The following is a 20,997-nucleotide window of genomic DNA, read 5'->3' as shown; positions in this document are numbered from 1 at the left end:
CCTTTTCATTTTTAACCTAGGTAGAACATTATGCAGTATAATAGCAAGAGCTTGGTGTTGCAACCCACTACCCCGTTCCAAAGGGGACGCTCATAACATTCATCCACACATCAGTCCAGTCATCGTACGGAATCGTCATGCTGCTGGCTGTCAACAGGTGTATGGGGCTTTTGTAAAGTACATATGGAATTTTAAAGAAAAGAAGCGACGTCGTTCATTGATAGTACGTTAACGGGCTAGCCTATTAAAGCAAATAGTTTGTGCCGGCCGCATAGGCCGAAATAATTGACAGCATAAAAGTGGCCGCGTAGCTTAGGCAAGCTCAACCATCCGTGTTGAATAGCAGACATACAGGGAAGTTATTGATTTCTGTACATGTATCGCTACGCATTGGGGAAATGACATCTATAGGCACAACATGCAGATTTACTCCACAGGCATAGTTCTCGTGTCGTTTTTCGGGATTCAGATGCAGAGAGAGACGAAGTAGAGGAAAAGCAGGGAGGTCAAGCAGACGCAGGAATTTCTTTTAAAATCCCAGGGTGAAATGATCTTGCAAGTATAGCATGGTACTTAATTACTTATAAAAGTAGCTAATTGCAGAAAGTATATTCTTATACCGGTTTACGCTCTAATAAATGTGATCACGAACTTATTAGAAACATGTTAGGCATGGATATTTCTACACATGCACTTGATTAGCCATGGACGCGCAAGAAACGTTCATACTTAAACGATGCAATCATTCACAGGAAGGGATGCAACTGGCTGACTTCACCGCACAGTTTTGATTTGCTTTTCTTTAATGTGTCGTCTTTTACTGTTTCATGGACATAAGGATTGACTGTTTGCCTATTTTTCGCATTGTTTAATGAGTTTTACACGGCGGTGCAGGAGGGTGCGTTCTCACTTTATGCCACTACAGCAAGTAAATATTGTTATTTAACTGTGTAGTTAATTACCGTTCAAATCAAAGGTTAACACATGTACTGTAAGGATACAAAGTCCGCAGCATATTCTAGATTTATTGGTTTCTGTGCAGGAAAAACAAACAAAATGAAAGATTGTCCATCGGGCAAGTGACATAGCTTAACGTGCATGAAATATTTGAAAACAATTTGACGGCGCTATTTAGTCAAGCCACGTAGTTAAGTATGTTGTCGTAGAAAATTCATTACGATAGCCTGCACGTTTGACATGTCAAACTTAACAAGCAGGCGACGTAAGATAACCTTTCAAGATGCATGGGGAAATTTAAGCGTGACAAGAAAACCGACCTGAAAAGAATGCAACTAAACGGTCGCGCGTTCAGCGCAACTTTGAAACTTCCGAGTACTTTGCGGTCTTCTCATTTGCCCTTGCCGAGGTTGCAATTACTTAAGCTGCTCCGTGCGCGCGATTTTTCGCAAGCTGCTCAACAATTAAAAGGAAATGGTGACGACTCCAAAAGGCAATTTTGACTCGTGGGAATCGACCAACCGCGGCATTTGGTCGCGGTCAAAAAGGGGAGGGGTCGGTACTTCCGGTGCGGTGAAAATCGCGTCGTGTGAAATACGGACACCTGCACTTTACAAAGCCTCCAACCAGAAAGTGTCGCTCGTTTGGCGACATACAACGGCGTGGCATTGTTTGTGATCACGAACGCGATCAGGCAATCTCGCTTAGCGGAAATGATCTGTTTGAAGCGGTTGTCGTTATTCAATGCTTGGTGTTTCGCGCCAGCGCCATTTAAAAATATTCCCCGCTATAGAACTGATTTCCCTTCGTTCTCGCGCCCAGTCGCACGTTTGCTGTTTTATGCGGCAACGTGTTCTGTTCAACTCGTATTGCACTTGTCGCACGTGACACATGGTTTTTATTGTTTCCATTTGCGTTTGGGTGACGGTGACTGCGAGATGCGCACAATATTCGGTCGAGCTACAGTCATTGACGCTTCGAGTCGACTGATCGCTATGATCGTGGCACTGCTGAAGTTTTACGATCTTCATGGTTGCTTACCTACGGTTGCGTTTTCGGGAGCACGTGTGCACAATTTTCTTTGGCGCCGCTCATTTGACCCGCCTATTGTGGGTGGCTTACGCCCATTCGCATCGCCATTCGTACAGGTAGCTAAACCTAGCGGCCTGAGAGACAGAAAGCGAAGGAGAAGAATTGCAGAGAGGTCAACCAGACGAGCGTCCGGTTTGCTACCCTACCCCGGGGGAAGGGAAAGGGCGAACAGAAAGAGGAAAACGGGAGATAGGGAACGCTGCGTGCGCCCGCAGCAAAGCGCCTTGAATTCAGTCGATCGGGCTGAATATAACGAAAATTCAGGCGACCTCGTAGCATGCGGTCGGTTGCAGGCCTGCTGTTCTGTGTATAGCGGCTTCTTTTGGAGCCTTGAACATTGCTAACGCCAATCCTGCGCGCTGCACTATGCATGCCAGCTTTCACGCCTATAATATATGGCATGTCGCTTTTTTTTAATTATTACCAGAATTAATAAAGAAAGCCAATCGTGAAGTACGTAGCACACTCGTACTTATTTAGCGGGAGAATTCAAAATTATTGTTGGACTAATTATTGAAGTTTCACTCATTCAGTTTTAAACGAATAACTTTACGGCGCATATTGCAATTCACGAGTTGTAGGCGGTGATCAAGAATGGGCATATTCACATTGAATTAGTTCTGTGGTGGATGGCGTATACCAGTTTTCAGATATGAGTTACCAATGTTTGCGATGAATTGTATAGGCGTTCAAGTAACTTTTGAGCTTGAATGCATAAAAATGCGTTTTAAGGTATAAGCGGTACCACAGTGGATTATTACCGCAAGTTCTCGAAACTAATGCTGGTTTAAAAATTTGTTCCAAGTTCGTATACCTTGTTAAATCACTCGCTTCTGTTCGTGTATTGTGGTATGTGCGCTAAAGTGACGAGTTCTATGAAGTTGATTAATGAACTTTTGTTAATTCTTCAATTATTTATTTTAATTTCTAGTGAAAGTAACGTCCGCCTCTTCGGCTAATCCAGCGGAATTGACCTCTTGCGCATTGCCGACTACCTTGTGCCCACGTTGACTTCCCAGCACTATCGTGAAGGGTTGACGTACGTAGTACACTGTCGAGAGCGTGGCGCGCTAGGAAGGTTGCGAGCTCTACAAATGCGGAGAATGCATTCAAATTTAACACCTATATCGCGGATAGATCGACTGTGACGGCAGGGGTGGGAAACCTACCATCGGACAATTTCGAGGTGAGAAATAAGGGCACTTCGCAAGGCTCGGCCACATGTCGCCCAGGCTTTTCATCTTGCCGTGAGCTCCGTACCTTTTATTTTAAATGCGGATGATCTGGCCATCTCAACAACAAAAGAATCGGCACGGCAGCAAGAGGTGATGACTGCAAGAAACCCTCGATACAAAGGAATAATCGCTGCGAATTTGCCACGAATTTTTTAGAATAAATTTGTACAAATGAACTATCGAAATCCGCGCCTTCGTATGTTACGTCAGTAGTTTCGTTTGGGGTTTCCCCAGTTCAGTTCTCCAGCACCAAGAAAGTAATGTGCTGCCATCTAGGAACGTGTGATAAAAGCTCACACTGCCGCTGCTCCATCGTTTGGTCATGCGCCCAAATAATTTTCGCGTACCCAGATTCTGGCTCACAATTATTTCTCTTGTGCACAGCCTCCGAGCCACTGCAATATTCGTATTATTAGTTTTCAGGCCGCTACACTTACCCTGGCATCTCGGTAACGCAAACCGACGAAACACGTCAGGTGATCGCGCTTGGCTGCGAAATGGCTGCGAACGGCCGTCGGCCGTTTCCTGTGTGGGGCTAGCGGGTTTTTGCTGCCAGCCAACGCGCAAGCTGCCAGCGCAGGTGTGTGGGACGTCGTTTCGTGTCGGTAGCTGGGACATAACGACGGATTCCCGTCGGAGAAGACAATTCACTGGCGGATACTACGTCTGTGACCGTGCGTTGAACGTCCAAGACGAAGTCCGCCAAAGTTTCGGACGTCGCCCGCCTTGGCCACGTAAGTCGCGAATCGAGTTCCGGGGTAGCAGCTGGTCAGTGACGTTGACTAGCCCCCCCATTCATTCGCCGGCGGCTGTCTCATTCAATCTCCGGAGGCAGCCCGATGACTATGGGCTCTCGTGAACTACTTTCGTCGTCGATACAGGGGCCGCGGAACTCTTGACGCGCGCGTCGTCCGCCAAATGGGTGCGGACAATGGAGCTTCGAGTGCCTCTGCTCGATAACCGCGAACCGGCGGTCAACCCATCCTCGATAATGAAGGTGCAAGATTGGGTAATGAGCTCCGGCCGCTTGCCGACGGCCTACCGCATCGGCAACTCGACGCTCCGCTGCCAGGTCAACTTCGTCGTGGCCGTGGCGCTCATGGGCATAACATGCCTGCTGCTTATGTACGCGCTGCTCCCGTGGGGCAAGTACCACATCCTCGAGGACCACATCGACGGTCCGGGCCACGAGCACGGCCACCAGCACATCCTGAAGGAGTACCTGCCGTACAACTCCACGTACCCGCTGACCAAGCCCATCGTGTACGGTCGCAAAGTGCGCTACAAGATCGCCTGCATCACCGACTTGGACACCGAGTCCAAGCTGAAGGGAACCGAGAACACCTGGGTGAGCTACCTGAAGGTAGGCTACCTCGTGGTGGACAAGACGATGAGTGAGGTCAGCATAGAGTGGGAAGATGGCATGACCATGCTCAAGGGACAGTTTGCCATGGGCGGCCGCGGCATGGAGCTCTCAGAGCTGGTGGTGTTCAACGGCAAGCTCTACACCATGGACGACAGGACCGGAGTGGTGTACGAGATTAGGGACAACAAGGTGATACCGTGGGTGATGCTCACCGACGGCAATGGAGAAGCCACGAAAGGTGGGTCGGCTCGTGTTGATATCTTGCGCAGCTCATAGATAACACCGTGTCCGACATGTGATGTAAAAAAAAAAGTGGGGGGGAGGGGGGGTGTCTCTGTAGCCATATTTCAAGAGTAGCATGAAGGCCTACATGGGACGAAAGACCCTGAATAACCAGACAAAGCGCCTTGTCCGGTCGTTTTGTGTCGTTCCTTCATACTATGCAGGTTTTCTTGCTACCCACCAAACATGAATCAGTACCAACTTGACTAGGCTACCATTTTGTAACAATGCAGTGTTCGCACAGCTCAGGCGTAACTATTGATAAATAGTTTCAGATTAGGGTACGCAAGTGGCTTGCATACGGAAGAGCCCCAGCACTTGCCGAGGCCCAAATGTCTTCTAGACATAAGCATAACGCAAGCCGTTTGCAAGTCCCTAACCTAAAGCTCTCCAATAGCTAGACGCTAGACACTCGACGTTCAGGTTGGCACAGAGTCCGACAGCTCCGTGTTCTTTTGTTCCACTTGCTGTGTACAAGCTAACCCAATCTTAAACTAGCGCCGAACTCGGTGTGTTTCAAGAGCAGCGCTGACATGCCAACAGGTCAGTTGGTGGAAGTATAGGTGTACTTGAAAGTCTGAAAAAGTGGTTTGCATCCAAGGAAAGTCCCTGCACTTTCCCCACGCCTTTTGTGCCTCTGGAGAATAGAGCGCAGACAATGGGGTAAAGATGCACACAAGTGCAGGTGATCTTTGTGGGTTCCATTGTTGTGCCAAGGTTTAACACATTGCAGCTTTGAAACATGACTCATTCCAGTTTTTCCATTTGCCACATTGTTTCCCACTCCCATAATTGATTCCTGTTTTCTTAGCACTACTCTGTTGCCTTCTTCGTTGAATATTTTTTAATGAAATGACCAGCATCTTAGTCAAACCAGTGAGAGCACCAAAAAATAGTTATACTTAACACCAACTTAATTGACACAGTGCTGCTATGACTTCAAAACATAGCTATACACCTTTTCAGACATTCACAATGAAGAAAAATTTGTCTGAGCCTGGAGCTCAAACTCAGTCTCCTGCTAACTACACTACATAGTCACATTATATGTTAAGCAAATTAGGCCACTTAGTGATAGTGCTCTGGGACTAAATAATTGAAGCTGGACCAAAACTGCACAAACTGGACCAAGTCGCACCAAAATGGCTTGTGGCCATTTGAAGTTTTGCAGACAAGTGTTCTGGCTATTTAAGTGATTGGCTGAACAAGTGTGACTTACCACTTGAGCCTTTAAGATATGCTACGCTGTATGATAAGGCACTGAAGAGAAACTACATGCTATAAATGTGTGTTGTGAATGCAATTTAACCTATGCACAATTAGAGAAGACAGTTGGGCTAGTTGGTGTTTGTTCCAGACATGAGACGTTAATAACCTATGCAGCTTGTCAGCTATGCCTTTACTGTATGCTAAGGTAGTTTCAGATGCCAACTACTGTATAACAAAGTGCAAGAAAACTTGTTGTGAATGCAATTCTGCTATGGGTTTGCAGTTGTCATGTTTATGCTTCTGATTTTGAGGTTGTGGGTTCGATTCCCAACTGTCGCAGACACAGTTCAGTGGAGCCGGAACTCAAAAGTATGCATGTACTGTACATTGCGCACATGTTGAGTAACCCAAGATGTTCAAATGTAATCTAGGCTCCACCACTACAGTGTCTCTAGTAGCCCATGTTGCTTTTGAGACGTAGAATGCCATGCCATTAATCATCGGTTGTAATGTTCACTGCGTGTCACCTCAATATAGCATGCAAATGCATTGCAGCATCAAATGGGAAGGAAAGTCGCAGCTACGCTGCTTTAATAACACGTATTAAATTCATATAGATATTGCCTTTTCAGCCGAGTCAGTAGTTTGGCGAGTTCGTATGGGAAAATATTTGTTGCAACGCGAACAGATGCAGATGAAGACGAGAAACACAGGACGAGCGCGCATGCTGTGCTTCTTGTCTGCGTCTTTTTGCACTTTGCCTGTGCGCAGGAACAAAATTAAGCCTAATGTACTTAAATTTAGGGTGGAAGGTAAGGAACCCCAAATGATTAAAATTATCCGGAGTACCACACTGCAATGCACCTTATAATCAGATTATGGTCTTTGCACATGAAACCCCAAATTAAAAACAGAAAAATCTGCAATCACGAGCGCAGTCGCTAGTCAGTCTGCGAGACCTTGTTTGAAGCTATGTACATAAACAGCGTAAGTCCCCAAACTTTGTAGTTGTGAACAGTCTGCAAAGCAGTACAGGAAGTAATGAATTGAAACTACCAAGTTTTATAATTGCATTCAGTATGTGAGGCAGTTCACTGAGTTGGCAAAGACGTCAGATGCAATTAAAAGAATGGCATACCTCCAAGAAGTGTTATTTTCGGGTTGCATAGATCTCAGTTGGGTTTGATAGAGTGCTTGAACCTTCAGTGAGGAGTAACGTTCAATTCTATATGTCATGCAGTAGTGAAGGTATCTCCGAAGGCAATAGAGAATAGCATCCCTGCTGAATATTTATTTGTTTATTTATTGAAATACCTGCGGCGCGTGAAGGCATTATTGCAGACGAGGGGAAGAATACGTAGTGTTTGCATGACGCTGGCGTGGAGCAAACAAACTACCACACACACCGCTATACACCAACAAAAAATCACCATGCATGCCATTATACACCCCACGAAAGAGCTCGAGATGACACTTCAGTTCGGCATTCGTTAAGTTGTTGTGGCAGTTCATTCCATCAGCTAATGGTGCGTGGAAAAAAATTTGCCGTGAAAGGCATTCATGCTACAGTTAATTTCCCTTGTTTTCCATTGATAATCACATCTTTCAGATGTAAAATGAGGGGGCAAAAGGTATTTTTACCGGTCTACTTTAACCATGTTGCCATAAATTTTGAAAAGCATCTCGAATCGCACGTTTTTTCTGCACCTGCTTAATAATTACCAGCCCAGCCCATCCTTAAGTGTAGTAACGCTAGAAGGGAAATTGTAATTATTAGAAACAAATCCAGCTGTGTGGTTTTGTATGAGTTCAAGCATACTAGAAAGGATTTTAGTAGTGCCGTCCTGAAGTTACACTTGATGGAATTAAGCATTTTACAAGCTTTAGCTGTTGCATATGCAGCCTGTGTAGTCCAAATTAGTTCAGATGAAATATAAACCCCAAGATATTTATACTCACTCGTGATATCTGTACAGTGTCTAATGTATAATCAAGCACATATGGATTTCGTTTACCCGTGAAGGAGATGGACTGACACAAACTGGGGTTCGTAGACACTTGCCACCTAGTATGCCAGCGCCGTACACAGCCGAAAAATTTTGTGTTACAGATACTTGTGATCAGCAAACCCCCAATGCAGTGATGAGTCATGCAATCATCCGTGTACAGGCATATTTTGCATGACACATCCTGAGCGATATCACTGATGTACGCCAGAAAGAGCAAAGATCCCAAAACTTGCTTTGGTTGTTTCGGTTACTTCGGGAGTTGCGCAGGGACTCTCAAGGTTGCATGTGATCCTGCAGACAATTCTGAATCCAATGAATTTATAAATTATTTGATTGGATTCAGTGTTATGCTTTTTTGCATTTTTTTTAACATGAAATGTTTCATGCCGGGTCCCACCAAAACTCTGTCCAGTGTATGTACGTCATGCAATCATCATCATACAAGCCCGCGAGTTGGTGATACTTTGCCTACCTAATAGTAGGCCTTGAAAGGTCAGAAAAGTTTGGTTTATTAAAGGAATTGTGCGCTTCAATATGGTATTCATTGCAATGAGAAATTTAGCTATCATTTATTTGATCACTGAGCAATTTCACTGAGACGATATGCTCGGAAGCCCGGACACCTAGGGCGGTAGTAAGTATGGTAGTGGCTAAATGTGTCCTTGCTGTCATATTTTGCCATTTTGTGCCTACCCAATGGTTAGGAAAGTAGGCATAGAAAGGTTAGAAAAGTTTTCTTTATTAAAGGAGTTGTTCTCGTGATGAAGTTTATTTGTTCCATGATGATATTTAAGTATAATTTATTTTATCACTGAGTAATCTTGTGGGCAATATGCCCGTCGTCATGGACATGTACCTAGAAGAGTAATAAAGGTGGCAGGGCTTCGAAGTGTCTTGCTGTCAAACTCAGTCGGCGTTCTACAGGCGATCGCCTCTGGTCGGTGACAACCGCCACCGCTCAGTGGCGCTGCGGCAGTTCTGCTTTGAACCTGTGCATGGGTGAGCACGCAATGCCACCGGAACTCTAACAGCATACTCTCACTACACAGAGACTGACCGTCACATCAGATATATCTATTATGCCGGTAGCCTCTGGGAGGCTGTTTACACTGAGAACAATCACAGGCCCCCCACTCTTGCTATCACCATCATTGCTTCGCCCTTTGAGCAAAATTGTAATTAATGAAAAACTGCACACTTATGAACTTGCATTTGTAAATGTGCCACAAAGCTGCCTCTGGTTCCTGAATGCACATTTCATTTGCGTGTTGTGACCAATTCCTTTGAAAGAGGGATGAACCAATTTTTTATTAGCTTTATGCTCTTAAAACATTCTAGATCTGTCTTAATTTTTTCTTTCATTCTTGTCTTGTACACCTGCAACATCTGTGCAAGTAGTTATCAAAGCTGATGAGCTAATTTTAAGTACTGAGCTAAATTGCGATTTGTCACACAATTTCTGATGCCCATTGGGAAGAGTGATGGGCCACCAATAACGTATTGTTTTCTTTCTCCACTGTGGCGTTTTTCTTTTAGAATTATTTTTAGAGTTATTTAGTATTAAAAGATCTGGTACAAATTGCTAATATACCAGGTAATCTTTTTTAACGGAAACTGATTTTTAAAAGTAATGTTTAACTATTGCAAGGGTTACTTTCTTCAGTACTGATATCTTCAACATGGCAAACACAGATGGGCCAAGTAGCCATCACAGTTTGTTAACTCAAATTTAATAACTAACATTCTAGTTACCAGTTTCAAGGCCCATGTTGCAATTTTAGTAATGCATCGAGGTGCCACAAGAGGCCAGGACAATTTATTTATCATATCATAAGATGGCCAACAAACAAAGACACCAAGGACAACACAGGGGAAATTACTTATACTTACTAATCCACTTTCAATTCCATGAATTTATAATTTCTTTATTTCGATTAGTAAATACTAGTAATTTTCCCTGTGTTGTCCTTGGTGTCTTTGTTTGTTGGCTTCTTATGATGTGATTAATAAAAACCGGGACCCTTGGTTAACCCCCTTTTTTTCTAATTCAGAACAATGTATGGGATTTTAAAATTTCCATCATTTGATGAGATATTCATTTACAAAAATTAACTTTTTTTATTGCTCCAATTCGGAAACAGGGCACACAAATGGTGCCAGAAGTGCTGCCTAGGTTATTCTTGATGCTGTCATGGCAGAGAGCAACCTCCTGTGACTATCTGCTGAGGCATCCAGTCCATCTTCGCATGCTTAAACAGAAGGCAGCAGTCAGTTGCTGACAGATTAACTCAGAGATAAGAGGCAAGTACAGGTGGTGAACCTATTGACACACGTAAAAAAGAAAAATATACAGGAAGCATCACATGGTCAATGCTTCGGACATGCTTTGCACACCCAGTGTAGGATTGAAGTTGGAAAGGGCAAATTTTTGTTGGTGAATCTTTTAACACCGAATAGTGCTTTTCAAATAGCAGAAATTGTGTTTCCCTCTTCTGGCCCCCTCCTGCAATACTGTCATTGCTACATGGGTGTAAAAACCAGTACTTAAATAGTTATCAATTTCAGTTAATTAGCTAATAGACTGCAACAGTAAATCAGCCAGCTAGTGTGCAGTGCATGAAAGGGATAAATAATAAAGCATGCTCTCACTTATTAAACACTATTGTCTAACAATCCGTTTCTGTTAAAATAGACCACATGTCATTTCTGGCTCCTATCAGCTGTGTCAATACAGAATTTCTGCCATGTTGAGAAACATCGGAGAGTTCATGTTGCGGTGTGCATAGTCATTCAATCTGCATTATAAGATCTATTTTTCAGTCAGCCAAGGGAGGCTGAATATAACCCATAACTTGAACATTTAAACATTTTGTTTACCAGCATCCTATGTGGCAGCCGTGGTGAATCGAAACTTGCCATAAAATTGCAATCATACAAATTGAGCTAAGTGAAGCCAGAAAAAGCATAGGGCAAGTTACTGGTTATGTTTAATTGAAATGTAGAAATAGTAAGGATCAAGGGAAATGAAAGTGGACAAAAGGATAACTTGCCACAGGTGGGGAGTGAGCCTACATCTTCCATATTACGCGTGCCATGATTTGTAGCGCCATTCCCACCGGCCACTTTCTTAGATATTTGTGCAAGCATCCCAGATTAGCCGCGGGCAGTGGCGTAGCGACAGGGGGGGCCGGGGGGCCGTGGGCCCCGGGTGCAAGGGGCCAGTGGGGGGGGGGGGGTGTCATATACGTCTGAAGACACCTGGAAATTGTCGATATCCTCGCCTTCCTCGACTACAACCAAGGGGGGGGGGGTGACAGAAGACCTATGGGCCCCGGGTGCCAGACCACCTAGCTACGCCACTGGCCGTGGGAGTGTTAGCCAGTGCCACATCTGGCCAAGTCGGCAGGCTACAAAGTTGGTATACTGAATCACTCTCATGTGGCCACACAGGGTTCAAGAGCGAGTGGGCGACAGTGCGAGAAGGTGTCCTGTACATAGGTGGGCTGGGCAAGGAGTGGACAAACAGTAAGGGTCAGGTGATCAACCACGACCCCCAGTGGATCAAGGTAGTGACCCCGGGAGGTCGTGTGGAGCACCGCGACTGGCGGGACAACTACCGGAGGCTCTGCGAGTGGGCAAAGTATGGAGCCCCAGGTAGGTTCGTCTTCTCCGTTGTCTTGTCTTCTCTTCCGGGGTAATATTCTCGGCTGTTCGCTTCGGAGGTGCGATCTCTTTTGTGCGATTTTGCATGACTGTGCTGCATTTCATACTTAGCAGGCAACGCCGTATAAGTTATGCAAGTAGTGCAGCCGTAGAAGCCGTACTTCACAGGATTGGTGAAGCAGTTCTAGGCCTGCACAGCTTTTTCTTGTTGACTACCTCATATATTAAAGCTACAGCTTGTGTATGTGAGGTAACATCATATCACTAATTACTTGTGCACCTTTGTGCATCCAATGTGCAACATACTATGTATAGGTAGCGAGTGCAAGTGGCACACTGTTGCCAATAGTTGCAGAAACAGATCACTTCATCTGTTTGGTGGTAAATATGTTCAGACCCGTGGTGCCTTTGATGTAATAATTGCGTCATCTTTTGTGACACAAAAGCAAGAGACTTAAGTTTGGATACCAATATCTTTCTTTAATGTGTGACAACTATTTTCTGGCCACAAGTGCAAGCTTGGAGGTATCTCTCTCTAGCCTTTGCAGCATTGCTTGCCATGTATGAAATGGAGTGTAGCGACTGATGAAGCAGCATCAACGGGCAACCAGCTCAGCCAGTGCCAAGCGTGCTCTCTTAGCACAGGGCTAAGTGCTGCTGCCCATAGGTGCCGAAGTGTCTGGAGCTGGATAACACCAAAAACTTGCAAGAGGGATTGTATAATAATTCTGCCTTGCTGGCCTGCTGTTTACTGGCTTCATGGTTACCTGTGTCCCACCATTTGTTCATGACATCATCAGTCCTCATATTAAATTGCAGAGTATTGCCAGTGTCGTGCTTCATTTCAGCCCCATATGGGCAGTCTAGGTGTCTATTCCATGTTTCAGTTCAAAGTCAGTAACTGGCAAAGGCTTTCATGTTGAGTTATAGTCTGAGGGGAGAGCGAAAAACGTTGCTAAATTGATTTTGTTTACCAAAGCAAACGCAAATGAATATGAATCTTCTCCAACATAAAAGTAATACAGTATAGCAGTGTAAATTGTTAAACACTGTTTTTAGCAAGAACATATAAGGTATATTCCATATTTGCATATTCTGTACATATTCTGCATTTGCACGAGCAAATACGGAATAAGGCCTTGTTCTAAACATACAAGGCCTTGCTCTGCAAGGCCCACACATTGTTTTCAGTTTTATTTTGCAGGGTGCGGGCCTTACGTGAGGCAGGCTTATGGCTACTCATTAAAGCCGCGAACTCAACTCGGATTGCTATGCAAAAAATCACAACCATTTGCAGCCAACTGTGAATGTACACCTAACCTGTTGTCCTCGGTGCTTGCACTGCTCTCATTCTTTGATGAGCTCGCCTCATTGGTGTCCTCCCACAGCTGGTTGTGCTCCATGCTATTTAATATGCTCATCATCTTGCAGTTCTTGACAATAGGCTTGAGTGAAACCGCACGCCACGCCTTCAAAATCAAAGTGCGCTTGTCCTGCAGCAGTGTGTGCCTGAAAGCACAATCCAGCTAAAACTGCTAAACATGTGCCTCAGTACAGACGACACCGTTGAAGCATGCTGGATCTGACCTCAGTTACTGTGACACGCCTGTGGCGGACGTAATACACGCGTGGTACGATCTGGTTAGATGTGGTGACAATGGCAATGCCTATATTTTCAGAATTGTAAACCCCCTTGCCCATTTCTCTCTATTCTCATGGCTCTTCTTATCTTGCAAGGGACAAAGTTTTGAAGGAACTAGGAGAGATTATAGTCTGGCCCATGACAACACCTTTCAAGGCAGGACCTTGCTCACAACGCAGTCGATTTCCATTAATTTTACCCTGGTGGGGTGTGGGAATTGGTTCAGGTTAGCCTTGGTCTCAATAAGCTAGTTACAGAGCATAAATGCTTTTTTGTATTAGTGCCCTTGGTTGAGTTATAAAAGGCTGGTCAAATAATGCAGTATCGCATTAATGGAAGTCATCCATACTTTTGCCTAGCTGGTCCCATTGTAGCACAGATAAAATGCAGTCGCTCGACTATCGTTTGCGTTCCAGGATACATGATTCACGAAGCCGTCGCATGGAGCCATCGCTTCGGCGAGTGGTTCTTCCTTCCCCGTCGTGCAAGCACGACAGCCTACAATGAAGTGGAGGATGAGGAGAAGGGCACCAATCTCATGCTGCGCACAGACCCTCAGTTCGCTCGTGTCCAGGTGACGAAGGTGGGACCGCTGTTGCCGACCCACGGCTTTTCGTCGGTCAAGTTTGTGCCGAGCCTGACGCGCTCGGACCAGGACAGCATTATCCTCGCTCTCAAGTCAGAGGAGTACAAAGGAAAGACTGCCTCGTACATCACTGTGATTCGCGTCGAGGATGGAAAGGTTCTCTACCCCGAGACCAAGATTGGCGACTACAAGTTTGAGGGGGTTGAGTTCATCTGATGCGACAGACGGCTTGTTGTTGTTAAAATGTTAGTTGGTGTGTGCTGTGGCCTCGTGAAGCTGATAAAGGTAAAATTTGTATGCTGTTAAATATTGTAAATGGATTTCGTGCTCTATCAACCTTCTTGCTTCTTGCTTTCTTTTCGCTTGATATAGCAGTAGAATATTCTCTTGCCGCTGCATGATTGCTTTTGACCATGGTGCCAATTATCCGAAAGAATTGAAATGAATTGTGAGAGAAATAAAATACTCTTCACTGGCCTAAGTGGTGTTTGACATGGGAGAATCGCATTACTGATTCTGTAGATGGATTTTATCTGGTCACTAGCCTGTGACTCTCACTGCATGAAAAAGGACTTTCACCTGCTTGTTTGTCAGTAGCTAACGCTTCATATACTAAAGCATGTTCTTTAATAGCATTTGTGTAAAGCCATGTCTTTATCAGCTTCACGTAGCTGTGTCCAGAGAAGCGTTTGTGGGATCCTTGCTTCCGACCCACCAAGAGGTAGTTTGCCTTGCTGACATATAATTGTAATGACACCGAAACTCGTGCTAATGCCTATGGCTGCTTCAAGGAAGCAATTCACCAAGTTCTCTTGCTACAAGTTTAATTAATAATCATTGAGAGAAAACATGGTGCTGTGGCAATTTACTATCATTGTTTGTTATGCCATGTAGCTTTGCTTCAAGGAGTGGTACTTGTGTGAAGTTCAAAATGCAAGGAAACTAACACCGATGTAGGTATAAAGTGAAAACTACCTTCGCTTTTTGAGTAGAAAGGGACGAAGTTTTGTCCTTTGTCCGTTCAAGTTGGTTAAACTGTTTCTAGTCATTGTTTCCTAGCTTCCTGCATGCTCTTCCCATTGCTTAGCATTGAGCATAAAGCCTTGACCTTTTATTTGAACTTGGCTGCTGTCATCTCCAGTTCAGTGCAACGAGAGGATTGAAATCAATAAACTGCTTTGGAAATTTCTTGCTTTCCACTGGTGGCAGCTATGCTAGTACAAGGGTGAAGCTTGTCAGTATTGTTCTTGAGATCTGTTAAGGGGGTGCCCTCTCACTGGTACCGGTACCAGCTTTACGCTACCGGTTTTACACGTAAAACAGCTGAGTAGCATCAAGGTTACTTTTAGTGACTGAGGTTTGGTACTTTATAACCTATAGTGTACCCACTTATCAGAAAGTCTTCAGATCAGTTATGGGACATTCTGTCACTAGAAGCCTTACTGTCACAGTAACAATTTTATGCTTATAATGGCTAAGTAGTTTCTCAAGGTTTCCTTTACCAACTAAGGTTCAGTACTTCATAATTACCCACTTGTGACAAACTCTTAAATATATGTTGTCTTTTGTGTAGACGGTAATACAAAGATTATTGCCACTTTATTAGGACAAGTTGGGCTCAGTCCTCAAACTGGCCTTGCTCTTACTGTAGTGCACATATAGCAGCTTGTTCGAGGCAACAGTCTGATGCTGGAACTGCATTTGTTTATGTACAGTTGGCCTCGAAGGTTTCTACAATTTGGCTTTCACAAGAAAGCCAAATTTCAGTCGCCCAGTTTTTTGCTTGCCGCCTGTGAATTTAGTACAACGTGTACACTATTGTAAGTCAAATACCAGGAAGCATGCCCAGGATCTAAAAAGTATTCAACTTTTTCCCAGATTCTACGCCCCATAAACTTCTGATGCCAACAGTACAGATGTCTTGAGATGGATTGTCATATATATGCTGATGTTAACGTGCCCATCGAGTACTGTGTGCCTTTGACTGTCCAGCACAGGAAACACTGCTAATGTCATGCAAGGCAGGCATGATATACTTTGCTGCCTGTTGCTGACCCAAGTGAAGAGAGATCTGTGAAAGTTTGTTTTGAATGTGACATGCAGTTAGGTTTGTACAGAAGACGTCATTCAAAAGGTACTTGTAGCGTGTTCTGTTTCCAGGCCGTCTACTTGCAGGAAATGGGGCATAAGATGTGTTGTTCCTTGCCCCCATCCTTTCTTTTTTCTTTCATTCTACTCAACATATCGAGACATGCAGATGCCCACGAAGTTATCTGTATTCAGAAGCCACTGAAAAGCTTGCATATTACGTTGACTTACTGTATCCTCAAGTATCCTCGCAGCTGTGAGGATATTGAGCCAATATTATCTGGACCCTGAATGGCATACATAAGCGTACATTGAACACCCACATATTGCAAAGATGGCTTCTTCATTCATTCATGTTGTGCTTCCTTCCATAACAACATGCCACAATCACTATGTTGTCAGCCAGCTACGGCATAATGGCGACAGATGGTAATGGTAGTTGATAATTATAGCGATAGAAATAATTAATGAAAAGGGATAGGTACATGGGAAAATAGTTGTTCCAAAATGTGGCCCCAGGAATTCAAAAGTACAAATCTTTCGTCTTGAAACATGCACAGTGCATCGGTAAATGTGAAGCTGTACATTCTGACGATGATATTTTTGTTCTTGTTGTTCTCATCATGGCTTCCACATTTAACATAACTACCACAGGCAGCTGCACACATTTTGAGAGCTGGATAACACTATGGAACCACGTAATGTGCGATTTGTATTGAATTTTTTTTTCTTGAAGTGGCATGGTACCAAATGTAGTGGTATTTTTTATAGGTGCTTGTGTATAATAGTTGCAGCAATAATGGCATTTTGTGACGTTTCTTGCCCCCTCCCCCCCCCCCTTCTTGCTTTTCTTCTTTGTTGAAGGGGGAATGCCGGTCCTAGAACTTGCTTTTTTGATACCAATTGGACAGTGCTCTTCAGATTTCACGCTGATTTTAAGTACGTAGTGGAAAATCGTCCTTTTCGAGCAGGCGACGTTGGCATGCATTCTACCATGAATATTGGCAGATCTGACGCCTTTGGGAGCTGCATTTCGTGATAATTAACACTGATGCATTATTTGCTTTCCAAAGAGTCTCAAAACATAGTCTTCAAAACTTTTATTTTTCTTGTAATCTTCAGCCACACACATGTCCCTGTATTTCCCCCACTCCCTCCTTTAACCAAGTATGAAACCTAAAGTAGGCGCACTACATGCAAAGTTCAATTCGAGAGCACTTCTTTCTTTTCTCGTTGCACAGAAATTGGCGCATAATATGTGTTCATAATCTCTGCAGCACCTACCCAATTACCACTGTCTAATTTCATCAGCACAGTGTTATTTGAGAAGAACTTGTGACTGAAAGCGTAGACCGGGCAAAGTGGACAACCAGTGAGACCAAAGCCATAGTGCTCACTTTTCCACTTCAGTGTGGAGACCGATCCCTCTACGCCTGCTCCTACCACCTGCCTCTATATACTACAACCTTATGATCTAATCGCCTTACCCCCACACGTCCATTAGTTCCGAGTTTTGAGCTGCTTGACCTAAACAAACCCAGTTCACTATGAGACGTACTGAGCAACAAATTTTTGTGTGCAGCACTTTTTGCATCACAGGTGCAGCTTCTATGTGGCACGTGCCACATTCGTGAGTGAAAATGATCATGTATTGGAAGCAAAATTGTGCAGAAACTACCGGCGATGACTGTCATTGTAAGCGAATAGCCGAACGCTTCTGGAAAGCTGTTCACTTTATTAAAGGAATGATGCGCTTGATGGCATATATTTGTTGTGAAAATATTTATGTAGAATTTCTTGTTTCATTGTGCAATTCCGTAGGGAGCAAAGCCGTGAACTAGCGCATCTGTGGTAATGCAGGTAGATGGCATGTGTGTCTCAAAGAGCTTTAATAGTTTGCATTCAGCAACAAACGTGCACCACAACTCGGTCGTGTAGAAGCATGCACTCTTTGCGTCAGCAGTGACAGTCCAACCACCAATCACGAAAATGGCCAAAGGAGCAAAAGAAAGCGATTTGCTTAAAAGGGGCCCTGAATCGCTTTTTATTGAAGTTGAGAAAGGCATTTGAAGTGAAAATAGGCTATTTCAGTAATGGAGTTATTGGCAATCAAACACAGCCTCCACTGTGCTCCCATTCCTTCTTCAATGCCTTGCACTGCGATAGCTATGGCGCAGTGAGGCATGTCCACAACTAAATGTCACCATGGCTCACAATTCAAATTTCATGCCCACAACCTTCTATTTGTCACCATGGCTCACAGTTCAAATTTCATTTTGGATGTTAACGTAGACGCCCTGCCTTTGGTGCCTATGATTCGCTAAACATAATCCAACCATGGTTGTCCTCAGCGAGCCGCAATGCACTTATTCAGTGGACTTGTGGCAGCACCTCATGGCGGCCGCGGTGTCTGCCATATAGCCGACCACAGTTGTATGTCAGCTATCGGCCAATAGCAGCCGTCTAAGGGAATGGAAAAATAAAGCATCCAGAAGAGAGTAAGGATAGGGCCTTCTGTTGAGAGCATTTGAGAGAAAGGTGACTTCGTGATCTGGCTTGCGAGCTTCACGCATTGTGTACGACACCAAAACTTGGCCGAGATGTTCACAGCGGCGTATGCTACCCGCGGACTATATTATTTCACAAATCCCGAGGAGTGGTTCAGAGTCCCTTTAAGAGAAATGAGAGGAAATGAAACATATTTTCATTGATTATCAGTAAGTCTACCAGGAACTACTGCTGCCTACATCCTGTGCAACATCGATGGCTCAGTCGGGCTTCTCCTTGAGATCAGTTTATCGAACACTGTGACTGAAGCCAGTGCTACAGTATCATTCTTTCTAGAAAACACCATCTCCCTTTGGTGCTGTCTGCACCTCCAGAAAAGCGCAATCGACTTGCCCAAACATGTACAGTAGTTTAATGTAACTTACTCAAAGTATCATCTGGACACTTTCAAGAAAGCCTAAGAAACTTGCCCAAGCTCACAGTCTGGTTGCGACTCTCGAAAATAACTTTTGGAACTCATAAAGTTGCGGCATGCTGAAATTGCCTTTGCAACGTTCTAGTCACCACATTGCAGCAGGTGCTTCACCATTTGCATTTATTGTAGGGTTTGCAAACAGACTGCCACACAGCCTTTTGTTAAGCATGACATTGGCTGGGATAATGTAAGGATTTTATTCTGATGGTTATTTCCTTTTACACTTTGTCAGTGTTCTGAGTGGCGTGTTATGCTGTGTTATCACAAGGAACAGACAGCCATGAAAAGTCAGTGATAAGTAATAAATGGAATCTTTACACTATACTGGCCCTTGTTTGTTTTGTTTCAGTTGCAGCTGTTTGTTGTTTCAATTGCAGTGTTTTAATTACAGCCAATGTTAACACTGGCTGGTGTGCATTGCGGTCAGCGTGTGCTAACGTATGCAAGCATCGGGCTGGTGTTATGAACCACCCCAACCGATACGTCCCGAATTGTTAAAACAAATTGTTTGTTTGTTCGATTGTGTAACTTACCTGAATTTTTTTTGCTTATGAAGCATTGGACACTATCTTTTTGTGTCATCAAATGTAAGAGATATTTTAAAGCTATCCCTCTGTTTTGCATTCAGGCATGGGCTTACTGTTTTGTAGCTGCTTTAATGGTTTGATTAGCAGTAGTTATAAATAGTATTTATGCATTTTGCCTTTAGCCTATGTAGTATACTGTATCTTGGATGCGAATGTTTTTCTTATAATATTAGTTATGGTCATGCACTTATACCAGCTCAGCGCAGATGTATGGGATCGCTAAGGCAGTCTTTGAGTCCAGTCCTCGGGGCTGTGTTGCCATCGTCATGCCATACCTGAATGATTACAACATTGAGACAGGAATTCACATGCATCAGTCATAAACTGCTCTTCAAGACTGCAAATGCAACGTATGTTTTTTGTTTGTGATTGCTTACTTGCTGGCCTCCACTTGCCTTGTAGATTTTGTTGAAATTTAAGGTTTGTACTTTGTTTAGTGTTATTAGCAGGCAATGCGGTGAAAGATGGGCCAACTTTTCAGTCTTCACCTGTGGCTAAAAGATGGCACATTTCGCAATAGAAACGAATGATGGGGAAAATATGTTCCACATAACTTTGACTCCATACATTGCAGTTGTAGTAGGTGAAAAGTTGTCACATAGATCCAAAGCCACTTCTTAATGAGACATACAGAGGAAACATCCCTTTATGAACACTTTACATGCATATTACATAACTTCATTTAATGAAATGTTGACTCTATACATTATAACTGTAATAGGCTAAGTTATCATGTAGATGGTAGTGTGGATCTTAACGGCTTCACAAGGAAACTTGCAAAGAGGTGCATTTTTATGACTGGGTTACCCACACATCACCCTCAGCATTGCCTGCTAAGAAAAAAAAAATGTAGCACAGATCAATGCCTGGTGTTTGTCTAATCGAGTGCTGTGCTTCATCAGTCGTTGACATGTTTCAACACGAACATTGCAATTCATAGTGCTCTCTGAAGGCTGCTGCACAATTTGATGATGGTATAGCCCCTGCTCTGACATGAATAAACATTTTGTACATTACAAGCCCACTATGCTTCATTTCTCTGGGACTATTGCTTCATAGTTCGCCGACAACACCAGCAGTCGCATAGAGTGCTGAAGCAACCTGACCTGACTCTCCTTTGTTTACCTAAAGTAGCGAACAAAGTACTCGCAGACAACTTTCTGTGGCAACAAAGGAAAAGCTACGGAGCCATAACGTGTCTGCTTTTCTCTTCAACGTTTGGCCAAATGCAAAACCGCCTCGCATGGAAGCCACCTGAAGCATGTTTTGAGAAGCCAAGAACGCTGTCAAATGCTGCC

General features: G+C 44.0%; 1 protein-coding gene across 1 annotated transcript; it reads left to right on the top strand.

Moving 5' to 3' along the window:
- Nucleotides 1-3,639: 3,639 nt before the first annotated feature.
- On the top strand, nt 3,640-20,718 carry LOC142589899 (soluble calcium-activated nucleotidase 1). Its single transcript, XM_075701571.1, has 3 exons — nt 3,640-4,888; nt 11,601-11,804; nt 13,872-20,718. The coding sequence occupies exons 1-3, from the start codon at nt 4,216-4,218 to the stop codon at nt 14,255-14,257; spliced, it is 1,263 nt and encodes a 420-aa protein (XP_075557686.1). The 5' UTR covers nt 3,640-4,215; the 3' UTR covers nt 14,258-20,718.
- Nucleotides 20,719-20,997: the final 279 nt, after the last annotated feature.

The sequence above is a fragment of the Dermacentor variabilis genome, chromosome 8, assembly GCF_050947875.1.
Source record: "Dermacentor variabilis isolate Ectoservices chromosome 8, ASM5094787v1, whole genome shotgun sequence".
Classification (NCBI taxonomy): Eukaryota; Metazoa; Arthropoda; class Arachnida; order Ixodida; family Ixodidae; genus Dermacentor; species Dermacentor variabilis.
The sequence above is the reverse complement of the archived record's forward strand: the minus strand, read 5'-3'. Positions and strand labels throughout refer to the sequence as shown.

What these genes read in the sequence shown, in the direction of transcription:
- LOC142589899 (XM_075701571.1), top strand. Translation starts at nt 4,216, where the DNA reads ATGGAGCTTCGAGTGCCTCTGCTCGATAACCGCGAACCGGCGGTCAAC. An exon ending in CAATGGAGAAGCCACGAAAG is followed by an intron (nt 4,889 to 11,600) that starts GTGGGTCGGCTC and finishes GTGGCCACACAG; the next exon opens with GGTTCAAGAGCGAGTGGGCG. An exon ending in GGCAAAGTATGGAGCCCCAG is followed by an intron (nt 11,805 to 13,871) that starts GTAGGTTCGTCT and finishes TTTGCGTTCCAG; the next exon opens with GATACATGATTCACGAAGCC.